Source organism: Hemitrygon akajei, chromosome 24 (genome assembly GCF_048418815.1).
Source record: "Hemitrygon akajei chromosome 24, sHemAka1.3, whole genome shotgun sequence".
Taxonomy (NCBI): Eukaryota; Metazoa; Chordata; class Chondrichthyes; order Myliobatiformes; family Dasyatidae; genus Hemitrygon; species Hemitrygon akajei.
Window position 1 is genome coordinate 14,082,816 of NC_133147.1, and position 17,281 is coordinate 14,100,096.

Here is a 17,281-nt window from a genome sequence, read left to right on the forward strand (position 1 = left end):
GGTGTTCAGGGAAGATGGGTGCTCAGAGGGCCCAAGAGCTGATGGTGGAACCTGTGAGACACGGGATTGCGGAGTGGTGGTGGGGTAAGGGGAGACTAGGGTTCGAGCTGCAGCACGTGAAGTCCCAGCCTGGAGATGCCGTCAGTCAAGGCAGAAAAATAGTCAACCACATTGAATGAAATTATACCCCAAATTAGTAAGAAAAACTTGTTTGTGTTTAGTAAAATATTGTTTGGGCTCATGGATATAGGCAGACATTCCAGTTTTACGTCATTTTATTGCACACGTACAAGAGAGCTCCTTTTGGTAGAAGTTACATACAAGTGAATTTCAAATTTATCTATAAATACTACTTATATACAGTTTCAAACAAATATCATTTATGCATAGTCTATCTTAAAGTGAAAATTGCAGACATATAGTGACTGCAATGTGATTCCCTAAACAATGTACTGTATTAGATCTTCAGTGTTCTGTCTCTTCCAATTTACATGATAAAACACTGGGAAATAGGCAATTATATAATATAATTCACACTCAGTAGTCCATGGACTGCTTTACTAACTATTGCCAACCTCCCCCCTCATCCCAACTCTTTCCAAAAAAATTATTGAATTAATCTCAGCATAAAAAGTAACGAATGTTTATTCCCCATCGCCCTGTCGGGACCGAGCTCCCTACACCCTCCCCCAGATCATTGCTTGTGTGCCTCTATGAACAGCATCTTCTGCATTAGTCAAAAAGAAGAAAGAAAGCACAGAGGCTAGGTCCAACATTAGTACACAGAGAAGGTGCTTTTAGCTGGTAGGCAAAAGACAAGACTAGACAGATATCTCGAAAGAAATGTTACTTTGTTCCCGACCTCGAAGGGATGATATCCACATCACCCCATCCAGGTTGTTCTATAATACCGAATGTAGTTTTTTTAATATATATATATATTGCTGTGCAGTGCAAAGTCAGTCAACGAAACGATATAGCACATAACTTGGAGCAATTTTTCAGCTAGTGTTATTGTGTGCGTGGATGTATGTACTTGGGAGTAAATTCATACTCGTCAAAAGGTTAGTCCAGTGAACCAGACTGTTCATCGAGGGTTAAACAAACTATTCAGCAGTTAGTAGATTTGTACTATAACGTTTATTAAAATAAATGCCAGGGTTAATAGAAACAGCAAACACCATGAAATAAAATGCAAGCATGTAAAAACATTTTTTAACAAGAAACTTATTAAATGAATAATGAGTTAACAAGTCAGAAAAGGCAACACTCCCAATGATAGAGATTATGATCACGAGAAATCTGCAATGGTTTCTGGCTATCAAAACCACAGTGGCCTCAAATCTGGAAGAAAAAATTGTAAATGGTATACAATATACATACAAAATGAAGATAGAAAAATACATTATAAACTTGTAACAATGGTGGTAATTACAATACTATACATGTGTGTAGGCAATATATTAAATATTGTACACAGCATATGTAATTGCTTTGCATTCAACCAACCATTTATGTAACAGCAGAGTCTTCGAGCTATTCCTTAATGTAACTGAGGGAATACATAATACTGTCAAAAACTTTCAATGTTTTGTTTACAAAAAAATAACACTGACAAAATATTGAGTTCGTACAATTGATGTAAACTCAATGAGAGTTGACAGAAGAAAAAACATCGAAGGGCAGCGAGAAATAAAACATTTCAAATTTGTTCTTACGCACTTTGTTCTAGAGTCAAACACTGCAGCATTGTATAATTAGTGATAAGAGCTGGTTTTCTGCTTCTAATTAATCGGCAAAACTAAGCCAAAAAAAAGGCCTTCATTTTGTAAGTGAACGTTAGAAAACTCTCTGATCTTACGCGAGAAAAAAAGCTTCAATTTTATGGAGAAATAATGGCACGATGAGAAAAATTTGAAATATGAACAACTTAGGAAGACACAAATGGTGGCATAAAATAGAAGCTGGTTGAGAAACTTGTTGCATAGAATCAATAAACTGAATACAGGCCTAATCGCTTTTAAATTTGAGTAGCTTCACACAACTGCCCTCGCTGTTCTCTCTTTTTTTGAACACCTTTGCCAATTCAGACCACTTCCCTTCTCTCTAATGATGGACTGACATGCATCAGGATTGAGTCAAACAATATGTTGGTTAGACACTTACAAAATGACCAGGCATGTATAAGGCACTATTTTCCTTCCGTTATGCTCTTCTCTTCTCACCCACAACCCTGCAAAAATCCTAGATATACTGTTTTGGTCTTCAGTTTATCTTTTTTTTACCATAACCATCCAGCTTCACTTCCATTACATTTTTTTAAATAGTTTTTGTATTTTGTTACTGCAAGTAAGTATAAAAAGCTAAATTGTCAAAAATATATATTTCTTCACCAGCACCCTGTAAAAGTATCTAGTTTTTCCTCTGTGGTTTAAATGCACTGAACTTATCTACACTTTTATAACATATATAGTAAATAGAATAGGCAAGCATGGCTTTCACATCCTTCTGAAAGAAGTGTCCATTTACGAAGAGTTAGAAACAGATTTTTTTTTTGCATCCAGAAAGTGACACATTATGAATGTACCTTCACGTCAAGATACGTGTGAGCAGTAAGAATGGCACTGGCTTTCCCCAAGCTGAGCTTGAATGCAAACTAGTACATTGGATCAATGTAAGCAGCTCAGATCAGTTAAATGAAATCGTAAACTCGTGGGGCAGGGACGAGAGAGAAAGGAGAGGAGAATACTATTGTACACAACAGTAATTGGAGATGACAAGCTAAATGTTTGGCCTCTTCAATTGAATGCTTAATGCAAAAGAATAACACAACATAAAGTTTGCAGAAGTTAATCAAACAATTTCAGAAACATTTCAAGCGGTATTTTTAGCAACTCAAAAAAAGCGATTTCTGGCACAAGATGCTTTAACGATGCAAAATGTTATGTTACCCCTATCTGTGTTCTGGCAATTATTATACTTTAAACTGCATGGTTTGGATTAACCAGGGCTGTAGATACCTGGGAAAAGACTGGAGAGTCAGGCTCAAATCATGAATAGATTTGAAGATCGATATATGTAGAAGATGGCGAAAGGTTTCAAGTTTGCTGATTATTAAAGTACGCCACCAAGATGGTGTGCTTGTGGCAAAATGTGAAGTCTGTGCTACAAGTGTACTAACCAGCAGACATCTATTCAACTTACAGCTGAGGGGAAGGGGGATGCCGCTGACTGGAATTGATTGAACTACAAAAATACTGGGAGAAACCATCCCATAAAATTAATTGTTGACTGATTTAATTGGCTTAATCAGGTAGTTCTGATAACTTAACTAGGCTTTGTTCAAAACATTTTTCCTTTGTTTTGTGGCTAGCAATACTGAATTACATTCTCATTCTAATGTGGCTCCAAAAATGGGCTTGAGTGTTTGGCAACAACAACCAATAGTACTGTACATGAAGTATTAAATCTTTGTTCATAATTGCAGTGTATACTGTCAGTATTGAACTCTTCCCCAATATACTTGACTCAAGGTTCATTCATAATGCATCATCACAAATGCGGTCAAAGAGTTTGTAACTACAACACAAACTAACATCAGATCTCCATCACATTTGTCCGGTGGCAACTGTCTGTACAGCGCTCAATCCTTTTGCCAGTGCAGTTAGAGACCTTCCTTACCATTCTTTAGGGAGAATCTTTAAGAGATGATCACTGAGAAACAGTAGTGAGGGATGAACTGGACTTATTGCTTTAGTATTACTCAGTGCAGGTTCTGGCACCACATTCACCCAACCAGAAAAGCTGTGGCTGGAGCTTTTTTTTTATATAAACGTTGTTAGGTAACGAGACGAACAGACAGTGCCTCAGCTCGCTGCATTGGAGACAGGCAAGCATAGGCGATAACCAGTTAACTGATCAGCAGACAGGCATGGTCAGGTCATCATTGGGTGAAGAGTTCAGAGGTCAAAGGTCATGGGTTAGTTGCTTGTGGCAGCTGGGTAGTTAGGAACATAAGAAAACAAAAAGATAGAAAAAAGATATTAGCGTCAGCTAGTGAAGACTGATGACATGAACACTACTTAACTAATACAAACTATTTGTAAAAGATCTGAAACTCGATCACAAGTATCATGATTTGAGCATGAAAACATGTCAAACTTTCAACAAAATGAACAGAAATACACAACTAAATTAATGGTTAGTAGCAGTCACAATATAAAGTTCAAGGCTGGAAGAATTTTGAACAATACATGAGCCAAAACAAATTTAGAGTCATGGTCCGTTAATTACAATTCTAGTCCTCCAGATATACATACAGCAAGCACTTAATATGGAGGGAATTTTAAGCTGAAATGCACATTACTTTGGGCCACATTTTGATTTAGGATATTTCATGCCACATTTACTTCTGTCATGGAATTATGGCTTCTAATGCCACATAGCACCCACCATCAAGCAACCCCTCTCCCACAAACAATCACCCCCTTTCCTCCCCCACATCTGCTGCCACATCCTTGCCTATGGTCTCTTGGATCCCAGTGACAAACAACTGGAGAATGGTCCCAAAGTTATCAAGAGTGTCGGAACCACCTCTGCCTCCTGGAGACAGTAAGCGGAGAACTCTTGACATCCAACTTTGGTCTTGTATTAATTTCCAGAAAATGATTTTGCCACAATGAAATGCTGTTTTAAACTTTTTAACTCCTCGTCACAAGCATGTGGCAGCCATTGCCACATGGTGTTGGATACCGTATTCAAAATCAAAATTGTGAGTGCATGTGTTCATTTTAGGTTAATAATGAGAAGCCTGTAATTTACATACTGAGTACTGTTGAGATGGTGATCCTTTGGTCTCGTACAATTTGAATTGAGGTCCTGCCAGATTTTTGTAGGGCCCAGGACCCAGGACCAATGGATTCATCCAGCCCTGAAGGTCTAAAAAAATTATGGGAAGAGAGACAGCAAAAAAAATTCAAAAAATGCTTTTCTAAAGATGTTCGAGTTGACTGCTATTAAACATTAGTATTTATCTATGGCAAAATGAAAGGGCAGAGGTTACTTTTACTCTAGATGAAAGTTAATCGGGGAACACCTTTGCTCCAAAATTCATTTTAAAGCACAGCGTTAAAATCACTGTTGCCGTGTTTAACGTAAACCCCCCCCCACACATTTCTAATGTTAATCAAGCTTCTAGATAGATGCAAGTTCAGTGGGGGTGGTCTGAAACTGAACACTTTTGCAAAAAAAAAAATTCTGTACAAAAATTGCTACATCACAATTTCAAATACCTACTCATAGTTTCACTGATACACATTTTATCAAATGGAAATAGCATTAAAACTAAGTACAGTTAAATATATTTTTTTTATGATTTCATCTCTACAACAAATTCTCAGAAAACAGCCATGTGTTGGAACCAGAATAAAAAGACTATACTTCGAAGGCAGTACATAGAACAGTTTTGGAAAGGCAGGAAGTACCATTTAACCCCACAATATACATATAGCTTAAACATTCCCTCTGCTATTGAAATAGGTTGCTTTTTCTCTACACAAGACATTAAAAGCTTTTCACAGAGTGAGCAAACTTCACAGGAATGAAAAATTTTATAGTAAAGAATAAAAAATAAATACCCATGATAAAAATTCCAGTGCAGAAACACTAGACAACCAAAAATTTTATTAAGACTAAAAACCAGGAGCAAAAACACATTGCAGAGAACAAAAATGAAATACAAACTCAGTGCAAATTTTAACAATTTTAACCAGAGTAGACATGACCCTTGAATATGTACACCTACAGTTAAGTCCTCAGGGACCAAGGTTATTATTTCCATAAAGCGTGCATAGGGTTGAATAGCTATTTGGGCAGTAATTTGAGCTCTAAGCTTCATTGCCCTTGCCTCTAATCAATTCCTGTAAACTGTTACACTAAAGAAGCAAATAAAAGTCAAAAGGGCACTCTGACAGTGTATAAAAAAAACCTTAAAACTTCAAACAATGCTTTTAAATTATAGTTTACAAGGCCTCTGTACTGAGGCTCAACTGCAACTAAGCAAACTGGATCCAGCCATTATAAAATGCTTCCACCGAGTTGATATCGCTTTGCAAATGTTAAATGCAGAAAAATAATCTATTCTGTTCAAGCAGGATTTATTAGACAGAAGATTAATAAAGAAATGTAGACATTTTAGTAGCTTCATAACTTTGAGCTCCGTGGTAAAAAACCCAAACGTCAGCAACTAATCATGTCTTTTTTTTATATAAATATGATTAGCATTTGGCGAAGCCACAGATAGATTAATATTATGGATTTATACAAAAATGATGAATTAAAATTAGTGCAAGGAGAACCAATCTGTACTCCTGACTTCTTGTATTACTTAGGAATGTCAAGTTTTTTTTGTTTTTAGATTTCCAGTGGTCTTTATTGGTTTCTAAAATAATTCCGTTTGCGTTACAGCCGTTCATTTCATGCTCCTCATTCCAATGAACCAAGTACTTCCTACTCTTGACAAGTCACTGCTTTAATACTGATCAAAATAAGTGCCGTTCTGGCTACAAAACTAAACTAACCTCTGTCTGCGGTCACAATCCTTTGGTAAGGATGGACACGCGAATCATGCCTCCGAACTTTTGTTGCCATCGCACCTAGTTAAATTGCAACAAGTCCAAAAGAAAGTTAGAATCTTTTTTTTAAAAAAAAAGGAACTCAAAATTGGTGAAGATGTACATAATTCAACAATACAATAGCACAATGACTTGAAAAGTTAGGTAATCTTGCCAGACATTTGCTTTACTAACTGCTTATCTCTTAGTACTGTGTGCTGGGGCTGTTCAAAAGGTTTCATTCCAATGGATAACTGCATATGACCAAACACACCCAGGAACAATATCAATTTTGGTTAACTTAAATAAAGATTTGCTAAATGGCCTTGGACAAGATGAACAGAATATTTCCGTGTTCAAGTCAACTGTAGTATTTTCAGTGCTAGCCTTTTGGAAATCCTCAAGCAAGTGAAACCAGATTAACGCAGTAAGCGTGAAGCTTACCGACATTGTTGCAAATATCTCTAAGACTGTTGGGGGCATTATTAAGCTGTCATTCCTTGACAATCAACACTCAAAGCTTTTTCTTGCAATCTAATACCATTTTTTTAAAAATTGAAAATCCTTAAACAGGATACTAGTTAATGGGATTAGTGTAAATGACTTAAAATCCATAGTGTCAAAATGAAATTATGAAGATTTGTTTCAATAGGGTCCAGGAATTTCCTTACCAAACCCGGAGAGTAAAGAAAGACATCTGGAGTATTGTACACAGTTCTGGTCACCCCACTATAGGAAGGACACTGAGAGGGTGCATAAGAAGCTTACCAGGATTTTGTCTGGTTTAGAGGGCATGTGATATCATGAGAAGCTGGACAAACTCGGGTTGTTTTCTCTGAAATGGCAGAGGCTAAGGGGAGATCTGATAGAGGTTTACAAGATTATGAGAGGGATAGATAGAGTGGACAGACTGTATTTGTTTCCCAGGATTGAAATAGCTAATCCCAGAGGGCATGCATTGAAAGTGAGTGGGACAAGTTTTTACTCAGAATGACAGATGCCTAGAATGTATTGCCTTGTATGGTGATAAAGGAAAATACAGAGGCTTTTATGAGGCATCTGGATAGGCACATAGATGTAGAGAAGATGGAGGGATAAGGACATGGTGTGGGTAGGAGGCATTAGTGTTTGGGTTTTGTTGATTCGTTTTTTAGCTGGCTCTGCACAATATTGTGGGCCTAATGGTTTGTTCCTGTGCTGTACAATTCTACGTTTTAAAACTTGTATTCAGAACTGCTTTGTTCTTCGGAGCGTCTAAATACAAGCTCATCGAAATGCTTTATTTCGGTATGACAGACTCAAATTTAACAGTATTTAACACCGGAGCACTCTGCACAAATTCTAAAGATGTTCTTCCAAAGATGCCCATTCCTATTGTGTAAAAGCAGCCTTGGGTCCTTTATGGAACCTGCAGGTCTCGTTACTTTATTGTGATGTTAGGTAAATTGCATCACACAAGTTATCTACTTAAGTTTACTCATGTGCTATGTTGTTAATTAAGTTAGCACCGGTAAATATTCAAGAGGGGGGAGAAACACTGTGGGCAGTTTACACATATAATTTAGTGCAGGAGAGAGATCCAAAACCACAGTAAAAACCCATCAGCATTCATTGATAAGCAGTTAGTAAAAAATAAAGTACAAAAATAAATGAGCCTTGCACCAAGCAGAGATTGAAACACTGCAGATTTGGATCATGAGTGCCAGTTTGGCAAGTGTCAGTGTGTTACAAAGGTTGATCAGTGGTTAGTGTGCATTGTGATACAAAGATCAGATTCCAATGCCTCTTGCTCTAGATCCCAAAAGAAATGTACTTTTAAATCATAACAGCATATGCCACTTCAAGGCAGCAGCACTATTTCCAGAATTGGTTTAAAAACTGGTTTCAAAGGAATTTAAAGCAGTTTAAGCTTCATCTTATCTTGATCTATTATTTCACAGGCACAATGACAAAAGACTCCATTGTAATGATTAACCCTTAAAGCCCTAGCCACAGATTTTTTTGTGGATTTTAATGTCATGGGTTAATTTACCAATCTTTACAGATTAATGTTGTTACTGAGATAAAGCACTAAGCCACCATTTCAGGAAAAAAGGGTAAAGAGCGATGTTTGGTAGATCAAAATAAAATATCAGTACATTGAGACTAGTCTGCAAGTGACCTTCGAAATCACTGCACCTGCACCTTCTTCAAAGGGTAATGTCTAATTCATAGATAGGTCAGGCAAGGAACAAACTGGACACAGTTCAGATCTCCTAAGCTGCTTCAGCACTGCATCTTGACCATAAAAGCCTCAAAGCAAGATTGCCCATTGTGAGCAGTTTTACATTGTGGGTCTGTATCCAACAGAAAACTAAAACAGAAACTGTATACATTTGAGATATAAAATAGGAACGTCTCATTTCAATACGGGTTGGAACTGAACCCAAATAAAATTGACAAGAACGGAGTGTTCTAATCCATTGCACCATCATGTCCCCAACACATTTCTTGCAATTTTCCATTCTGACATTTAAATTTTAAATACAGGCCCACGAGTTAAGCAGTATGACAATTTAGAGCTGCTTTTTTTTTAGAATTATATCTGAATCAATACATTGTCTACTAGCTATATTTACAAAAAGTCTAAAATACTCTAAATTTTTTTTGATTTTTGTTTAAAAATCTAATAACCTTTATGGGAAAGCCGGTAAAAACCCCCTTTAATTCTGGTTCTTTGTTTATCACCGCACACCATCACCTTGCTGCTCCAAGTAGTGGTTTGATAGGGTATGTGATATGGCATTCATCCAATCAGGTCTTCAGTGTATCCATTTTTTCAACATCGCTACAAGGGAACACTTGTTTCAAAAAAATAAAAGTGCTTTAGGTACTTTAAACCACTGACCGTGTCCTTAAGTCTTAGGATATATTGTATGATGTGGTTAAAGCCTGCCAAATACTGAACACCCTGCACCCAAAATAAGCTTGGCTATACTGCTCGTGTTTCAATGTGCTTGGTCAGGCTCTTCACTTCTTCAGAGGAAGTTATTATTTTCCTGAGGATTCAGACACATGTCCCATGCATTCTTAGCCTTTCGCTGGAAAAGCCATACCTAAGGATAAACAATCAGCAAGTTAAGAAAGTTAACAGTTTTTCCACTTGTACAATTTTAAAAATAACTTAATATAGCATAACACATTAGCTTGTCCCTCATGATTCATTTTTTTAAACTCACTACAAACCCTCTTACTTATTCCCATGTCCTCTTATCTTGCTTAAATTGTGTAATCTCAGTGGTTCAATTAAATTTCAAAGCTTTCAGTGTTCTACAGCTGTTCCTAAGTGATTAGTTAAATGTTGAAAATTCAGAACAACTCATTTGCAGTTAATTCAATTTTTCAGCATTATTCAAACTGCAAGCTAATCTACATTTTAGGTAGTCCACCAAATGTACTAGGTAACATGTATTTTCTACAACTGATGGTCTCACTTTAAGGACTATCTTGTTATTTCACAGTCTTTCATTTCATGTTATTTCATACTCGTTATTTATTGCTATTTATTTATATTTCCTTTTGCAGTCTGTTGCTCATTGATCCTGTTCTCAGTTACTATTCTATAGATTTGCTAAGTATACCAGCAGAAAAGGAATCTCGGGGTTGTATGTGGTGATGTGTATGTACTCTGATAATAAATCTTACTTTGAACTTAGTCACAAGAATGAATAAATATCATATCTTAATTTTAGCTGTAAAGTCAAACATCTGTACGATTCATTTTAAAAAGTTCAGCTGTGAATATGATTGTGTACTAATAAAAATAAGTTATTTCCATTTGGTTATATGAACCTGCATACAGATCTCAGCGTAAATAAATGTTGCGATGGCTCAGCTATCTTTCAAGAGGAAATTGATTTAGCTATTTAGAAAAGTAAAGCAAAACCACGAAATATCAAAAGTAAAGATGACATTTTTGCTATCTTTATGCTTCAAGTCTATTTGCAGGGTTTGCTTACCTAGAACCCCACTTGGCTCCATTGGATATTCCAGTAGAGATGCGGCTGGTGTCAAAGCATATGGGTAGTCGTAGGGAGTTGTATAGATTATACCAGCTTCTGGTGAAGGTGGTACTAAGGCAGTTGGATGAGGAGTTCCGTTAGGCATAACTGCAGCTGTCTGAATTGGCCTAATGATATTCATAATGGTAGGACCAGCTGGCGTAGAGGCACGCAAGGCAGCTGGTGGAAGCATGGGGGCAGCTGGCCCAGTAATCAGCCGTGGACCCTGCGATGTCGCTGCAAGAGAAAAGGCAAGGGTAGCTGCAGTAAGCAACAGGGATCACGAGGAGGGGAGAAAGGAAGGTGAGCAGGAAACAGGAGGAAAAGAATTAAAGGAAGTATGATAGGGAAGGAAAACAGGAAATTAGTCCATGCAATGATCAAATATGCCCAAATAAAAGCACCCCTATTTGCAAGCTAATTTCCCCTTTACCAATATTTAATCAAGCACAATTTTAAAGAAAATACAAATAGAACAAACTGAAGTGATATATACAGCAACAATTTGACACAGAAGCCAAAACTGCAAATTCAAAAAGCCGTGACAGTCAATATTTTATACCAGATTGAAATACTAGTGCCATGTATTGTAGCCATTTCTTTGTGATATATTTCATCCCTCTGTATCTCATATTGACAAGTTCTAAAAATAAGATGTGAATGAAATATGCACATTTCTTCCAGATTTTAGATTATTCAGTTAAAAGCCATGTCACAGTATTCTTTTAATTATTCTTGAAGTGATCTCTTATTTGATTCGAGTTTCAAATGTTTTATTGTTCAGATTTAAGATAAACTGCAGATGGTACAAGCAAAAGCACCAGCATTTCTGTGCACTTTGAGATGGAATACTTTCAGCTGCGTTGAAATTAGCAAGTGCAAAATTTACATACATTTACCAAAAATGCATTAATGGGTACATGCAAGGTGATACCATTTGGTTGGAAGCAAATGTTTCTGTAGCCAGTGAATTTGAATAACAAACCAGTAATCAAGAGGGATATATCCCACAAGGTTGGCTGATGCACTGATGCTAATCATGACTTCATTCCTATAGCTTTTAAGTGCACATCAAAATTAAGCCCTTAAATCAGGGTTTTTCTAACCTGGGGTCCATGGATTCCTCAGTTAATGACAAGGCGGCATGGCCTAAAAAAATTTGGGAACCCCTGCCTTAATTGCAACAATGGCATTTAGAATATTTTATCTGGAACATGCATGGTCAGAAACAGAACATTCATCAATTGGTAAACACAAGGAAATCTGCAGATGCTGGAAATTCAAACAACACACACAAAATGCTGGTGGAACACAGCAGGCTAGGCAGCATCTATAGGGAGAAGCGCTGTCGACGTTTCGGGCCTGGCGAAGGGTCTTGGCCCGAAACGTCGACATCGCTTCTCCCGATAGATGCTGCCTGGCCTGCTGTGTTCCACCAGCATTTTGTGCGTGTTATTCATCAATTGGCATCGCCTCATTCATGTACTCAGTATGCACAGCCACATACTTGTGAACATCAATCATGCAAGTGAACATTTTGATAGAAAAATACTCAGGAAGTTGGGGGTTTAGAAAGCCAATTATAATTCAGGACAAGGTGACATCTTGCAGGTAGGTGGATGAAACAAAATTAAGACAATGTTCAACTACTAGTCCAAAAATTAAACCAGAAATATGTTAAAATATTCAGAGGTGACAAAACTGACATCAAAATTTGTGCCCTTTCAGTATTTGAGGATATTTAGATCTTCCAAAATCCAAATCATACAAGTCTTCTTTCTTTTGGCTCTCAACAGGTTACAAAAGCTTAGCTTACTTGGTCAACTTTAAACAAAATAATCTGGCACAGCTTTACTTGTTTATCTCAGTATTCTAAATCTTATATTCACGAGAATGCTAAAGAGAGTTCTCAGCAAGTGGCAGTAATAGCTTAAAATATTTCAGAAGCCAGGATTTATTTTGAGAGCATTGTTTTCCCCTTGCCCTGAAACAGGAAATCTTTTACACCAGGACTTTAGGATGCGAGAAGAACTGGAAAATCAACAACTACTTGCCTCAGTGAACTTGGTGAGCTGCTGGACTTTTCCATTAAATGCTGGGAGTCAACTACAAGGACCAGACCGGGCAAGTCGGGCAGATTTTCTTCAAAATGACTTCAATAGGTTTTTAATGACAGTCCCACAGTTTCATGGTTACCAATACTGAGAGCTACCTTCATTAGTTAAGTGGCATGATAAGATGCAAAATAATGTCTAGCAACATTATTATTTTGCTCTTCTAACCCCCTCAAACCACTGCCATCCTAAGTGACAAAAGGAAAATGGAAGGACCCCACTAATAGTTGTGCTTAAAATTGGAGATGACTTCATTTAGCGCCACACACAGTGGAATAAAAAGGTCAACATTTACAGTTTGAGCTCGCAAAGAACAGTCACAACAGCGGCATCTGAAAGTGCTAGACACACATTTCGAAGGTCAGTTAGTCATCCAGAGCAGACTCAAGGCCAGCAAAAGATTTCTGGATATATTACTCTATACTTCCAGATGGGAATCACATCTTCACTGATTCATACCATACCCATTGAATGAATGCTTACTACAACCATATGCTCACAATCTTACGTCATCTGAAATGCTTTGACTTATCGTGGCCAGCATTCCCATTCTTGTAATCCTCAGGTAATTTTTATTTACTCTGATCCAGCACACTTCCTCTCAGCTAACAACTTAACTGTTTTCTATGTTTAAACCTTTGCACTTGTGACTAAATATGCACTTAAATCTCTTCCAGCCTCCTCCTACATCATAAGGAACTATGAAGCATACGACCGCTCCTTCAGTCCTTTAACACTCGCTGTTCACTCTAATTCCAAGCCTCTCAAAGTCAGATCCTCGAACAGAACCACAACCTTGTCGTAGGGTTTGGAGGCTTGTGTGCCTCAATGACCCAGAGAGCCATGTTGGCTGGAGTCAGGGCTTTATGCTTAGTAGGGTGACCCATGCCAAACAGGTCAAAGGGTAGAGCCCAGTCTAAGAGTGGCCCACCGGTCCTTCAGGTTCGGGGGTTCAGCTCATGGCTAACAACCCTGACTGCTAAAACAAAATTGATACAGAAACAGTGATGACGAATCCTTCTATATCTGACTGCAATGGTATTCCTGAGTCTCCACCTGGGACTTGCACGACTGACAGTAATGAAAATCAAGAGGAAGCTATTGACATGATCAAGAAGCCCTTACATAAGAGAAGGACCCATCAGCAGCATAGTTACTTATCGAGATCGTAAAACTGGAATACTATCCCATCTGCCTGTATCCCATGTTAGTTGCTCTTTGAAACCTCCCCTAAACAATCTCAAACCCTAACATTTTGATGTCAAATTCTATTTAATAATGCTCCCATAAGAGATTTTGGAATGTACATGTTTTGTTTAAGGCATTAAACAGATGCAAACAGCTTGCCACACAGAAGTATTATAGCCAACTTGCGCTTTCTAAAATCAAGTATCACATTGAAAACAATTATGTGGAAGTGCAGATCTCTTACGTGTTTTGATGTTGGCATCTCTGTAGGTACCATTAAGAATAGCTAACTCCATCAGTTGCATCTTCTTCAAATTGTCTTCACCTTCTGCCTGCAGTAAGATGAATATACCACTGTTAGTAATTAAGTTACATTGCATGTTGCTTTTGGTATCTTAATACCACTGTCTGTATATGTGGCCTTTAACAGAAGGCAAAGTATCAAAACTTATCCTCATTTCAGTTCTGTTCTAAAACTCTATTCAAGGAAAGTATAGAGTTCTGGAAAAGGATCTCGTGCTTTCCTGGCATATATGAAAAATATACTCTTTGATTGCACATATAAAACTATGTTGGCCAGACAGGACACATGGTGGAAACCTGCATCAAGAAGTGTAGGCAGTGTACCCATTTGGGTTACCTGGAGGGATCAGCAGTAGCAGAACACTGCATTCACAATGGCCTTAGGATTGATTTCAAGGCAATGGCTTTTGGGACTGCATGATAAAGGAAGCCACTGAAATAAAACTGGAGGAAAAGAATCTTAACAAAGACGAAGGTCTCACTCTAAGTAACTGGAATTCAACTGTAAACAAGTGGGAGAGTGGAAACCTGATTGCATGAGGACTAACCAATCAGGACTACTGGGCTATAAATACCACCGGACTAAACATACCCAGGCATCATCCCTGATAAAGATGGCAGAGCTCGTCAATGAAACAGATTATAATCGAAACTTGCACTCAGTTGGAAGCCCGAGAAGAGTTTATCTGTACAGAGATCTGGCTTATAAGGTGAATTTCAATACAAGGGATCGGCTTCTTACTCAAACATTGAATAAGAGGTCAAAAATCCCCAGTGATTGAGTATTTTAATTTTAGATTTAGAGATAGAACATGGTATCAGGCCCAACGAGCCAATGCGGCCCAATTATACACAGGACCAATTAACCTCCTAACCCATAGATCTTTACAAAATGGGAGGAAACAGAGCACCAAGAGGAAATTCATGCAGTCATGGTGATAACGCACAAACTCCTTTCGGACAGCAGTGGGAATTGAACCCGTGTCGCTGGTTCTATATTTTGCATTATGCTAACCACTACGCAATTGTGCTGCGCTCAATGGAGGAACACAGACATGCAATAAAATACTGAAAATATTATTGATCTGACATTAAATATTAAGGCAGAGATCAATTAGAAAATTCCACAGAAAAAAAGGCAAAAACACTTGGATGACAGCCAGTTCTGAGAGATAAAAACTGAAGTTTGTTTATCAAAGCCCATTTTCATCCCCTTGCAGACAACACAAGAGGGCACAGTTTTCAGGTGCTTGGAAGTAGGTACAGATGAGATGCCAGGGATGTATTTTTACTCAGAGTGATGAGTGCATGGAATGTGCTGCCAGTGGTGAAGCAGATACAATAGGGTATTTTTAAGAGACTCTTGGATAGGTACGTGGAGCTTAGAAAAATAGAGGGCTATGGGTAACCCTAGGTAATTTATATAGTAAGTACATGTTCGGCAGAGCATTGTGGGCCAAAGGGCCTGTATTGTGCTGTAGGTTTTCTATATTTCTACTCCATTTTTAGAAAATCCGTTGTCCATAAGTCCATACACACGTTTCCACTGTTACACTTGATTGATCATATTCTCTCATGTCTTATCCTCTTGCTCTTCACGTACTTGTAGAATGCCTTGGGGCTTGATAGCTTCATATTTACCCTTACTCCAACTAAACACTTTCCTAACTTGTCTGTTCCTATCCCTCTTCAATGCTATGGTAAAAGAGACAGAATTGTGATCACTATCTCCAAAATGCTCTCCCACTGAGAGACCTGACACCTTCCCAGGTTCATTTCCCAATACCAGATTAAGTATAGCCTCTCCTCTTGTAAGCATAGCAACATATTTTGTCAGAAAACCTTCCTGAACACATCTAACAAACTCCACCCCATATAAGCCCCTTGTTCTAGAGAGATGCCAATCAATATTTGGGAAATTATTATCTCCCACGACAACCCTGTTATTATATACCTTTCCAGATTCTGTCTCCCTATCTGCTCTTCGATGTTCTTGTTTCTATTGGGTGGTCTATAAAAAACACCCAGTAGAGTTATTGACCCCTTCCTGTTTCTAACTTGCACCCACAGAGACTTCGTAGACAATCCCTCCATGACTTCCTCCTTTTCTGCAGCCGTGACACTATCTGTGATCAGCAGTGCCACACCCCCACCTCTTTTGCCTCACTCCCTGTCCTTTCTGAAACATCTAAAGTCTGGCACTCTAAGTAACCATTCCTGCCCCTGAGACATCCAAGTCTCTGTAATGGCCACAACATCATAGCTCCATGTACTGATCCATGTTCTAAGCTCATCCGCTTTGTTCATAATGCTTCTTCTTGCATTAAAATAGATACATCTCAAACCATCGATCACCTGCCTGAGATCACCCTTCTCTATCACCTGCCTATCCCCCTTCTCACACTGTCTCCAAGATTTCTCTACTTGTGAGCCAGCCACTCCTTCCGTCTCTTCAGTTCGGTTCCCATCCCCCAGCAATTCTAGTTTAAACTCTCCCCAATAACCTTCGCTAACTTCCCTGCCAGGATATTGGCCCCCCTCGGATTCAAGTCCAACCTGTCCTTTTTGTACATGTCGTGCCTGCCCCAAGAGGTTCCAATGATCCAGAAATCTGAATTCCTGTCCCCTGCTCCAAACCCTCAGCCACACATTTATCCTCCACCTCACTCTGTTCCTATTCTCACTGTTGTGTGGCACAGGCAGTAATCCTGAGATTACTACCTTTGAGGTTCTGTGTCTCAACTTCCTTCCTAACTCCCTGTAGTCTGTTTTCAGGACCTCCTCCATGTAGTTCCTACCATGTAGTTGGTACCAATATATACCACAACCTCTGGTTGTTCAACTTCCCACTTCAGGATATCGTGGATAGAATCAGAAACATCCCGGACTCTAGAAGGCAAACTACCATCCGTGTTTCTTTCCTGCGTCCACAGAATCACCTGTCTGACCTAACTATAGAGTCCCCTATTACTGCTGCCTTCTTCCTTTCCCTACCCTTCTGAGCCATGGGACTGGATTCTGTGCC

At 38.4% G+C, this 17,281-nt stretch overlaps 1 protein-coding gene across 9 annotated transcripts in view; it reads right to left on the reverse strand.

Moving 5' to 3' along the window:
* Positions 1-257: 257 nt before the first annotated feature.
* Positions 258-17,281, reverse strand: part of qkia (QKI, KH domain containing, RNA binding a) — a 131,672-nt gene continuing 114,648 nt past the window's right edge. For 2 of the 9 annotated variants that reach the window (XM_073028366.1, XM_073028371.1), the window contains exons 5-9: positions 14,198-14,288; positions 10,610-10,912; positions 6,579-6,653; positions 4,826-4,938; positions 258-3,997 (exon numbers count right to left, since the gene is read on the reverse strand). In XM_073028366.1, the coding sequence (XP_072884467.1) occupies positions 3,974-3,997; positions 4,826-4,938; positions 6,579-6,653; positions 10,610-10,912; positions 14,198-14,288 (606 nt within the window). In that variant the 3' untranslated portion in view covers positions 258-3,973. Of the gene's footprint in view, positions 3,998-4,825; positions 4,939-5,662; positions 9,707-10,609; positions 10,913-14,197; positions 14,289-17,281 lie in introns of those variants that run through there. The other 7 variants (XM_073028368.1, XM_073028369.1, XM_073028367.1 and 4 more) reach the window with 7 other exon arrangements.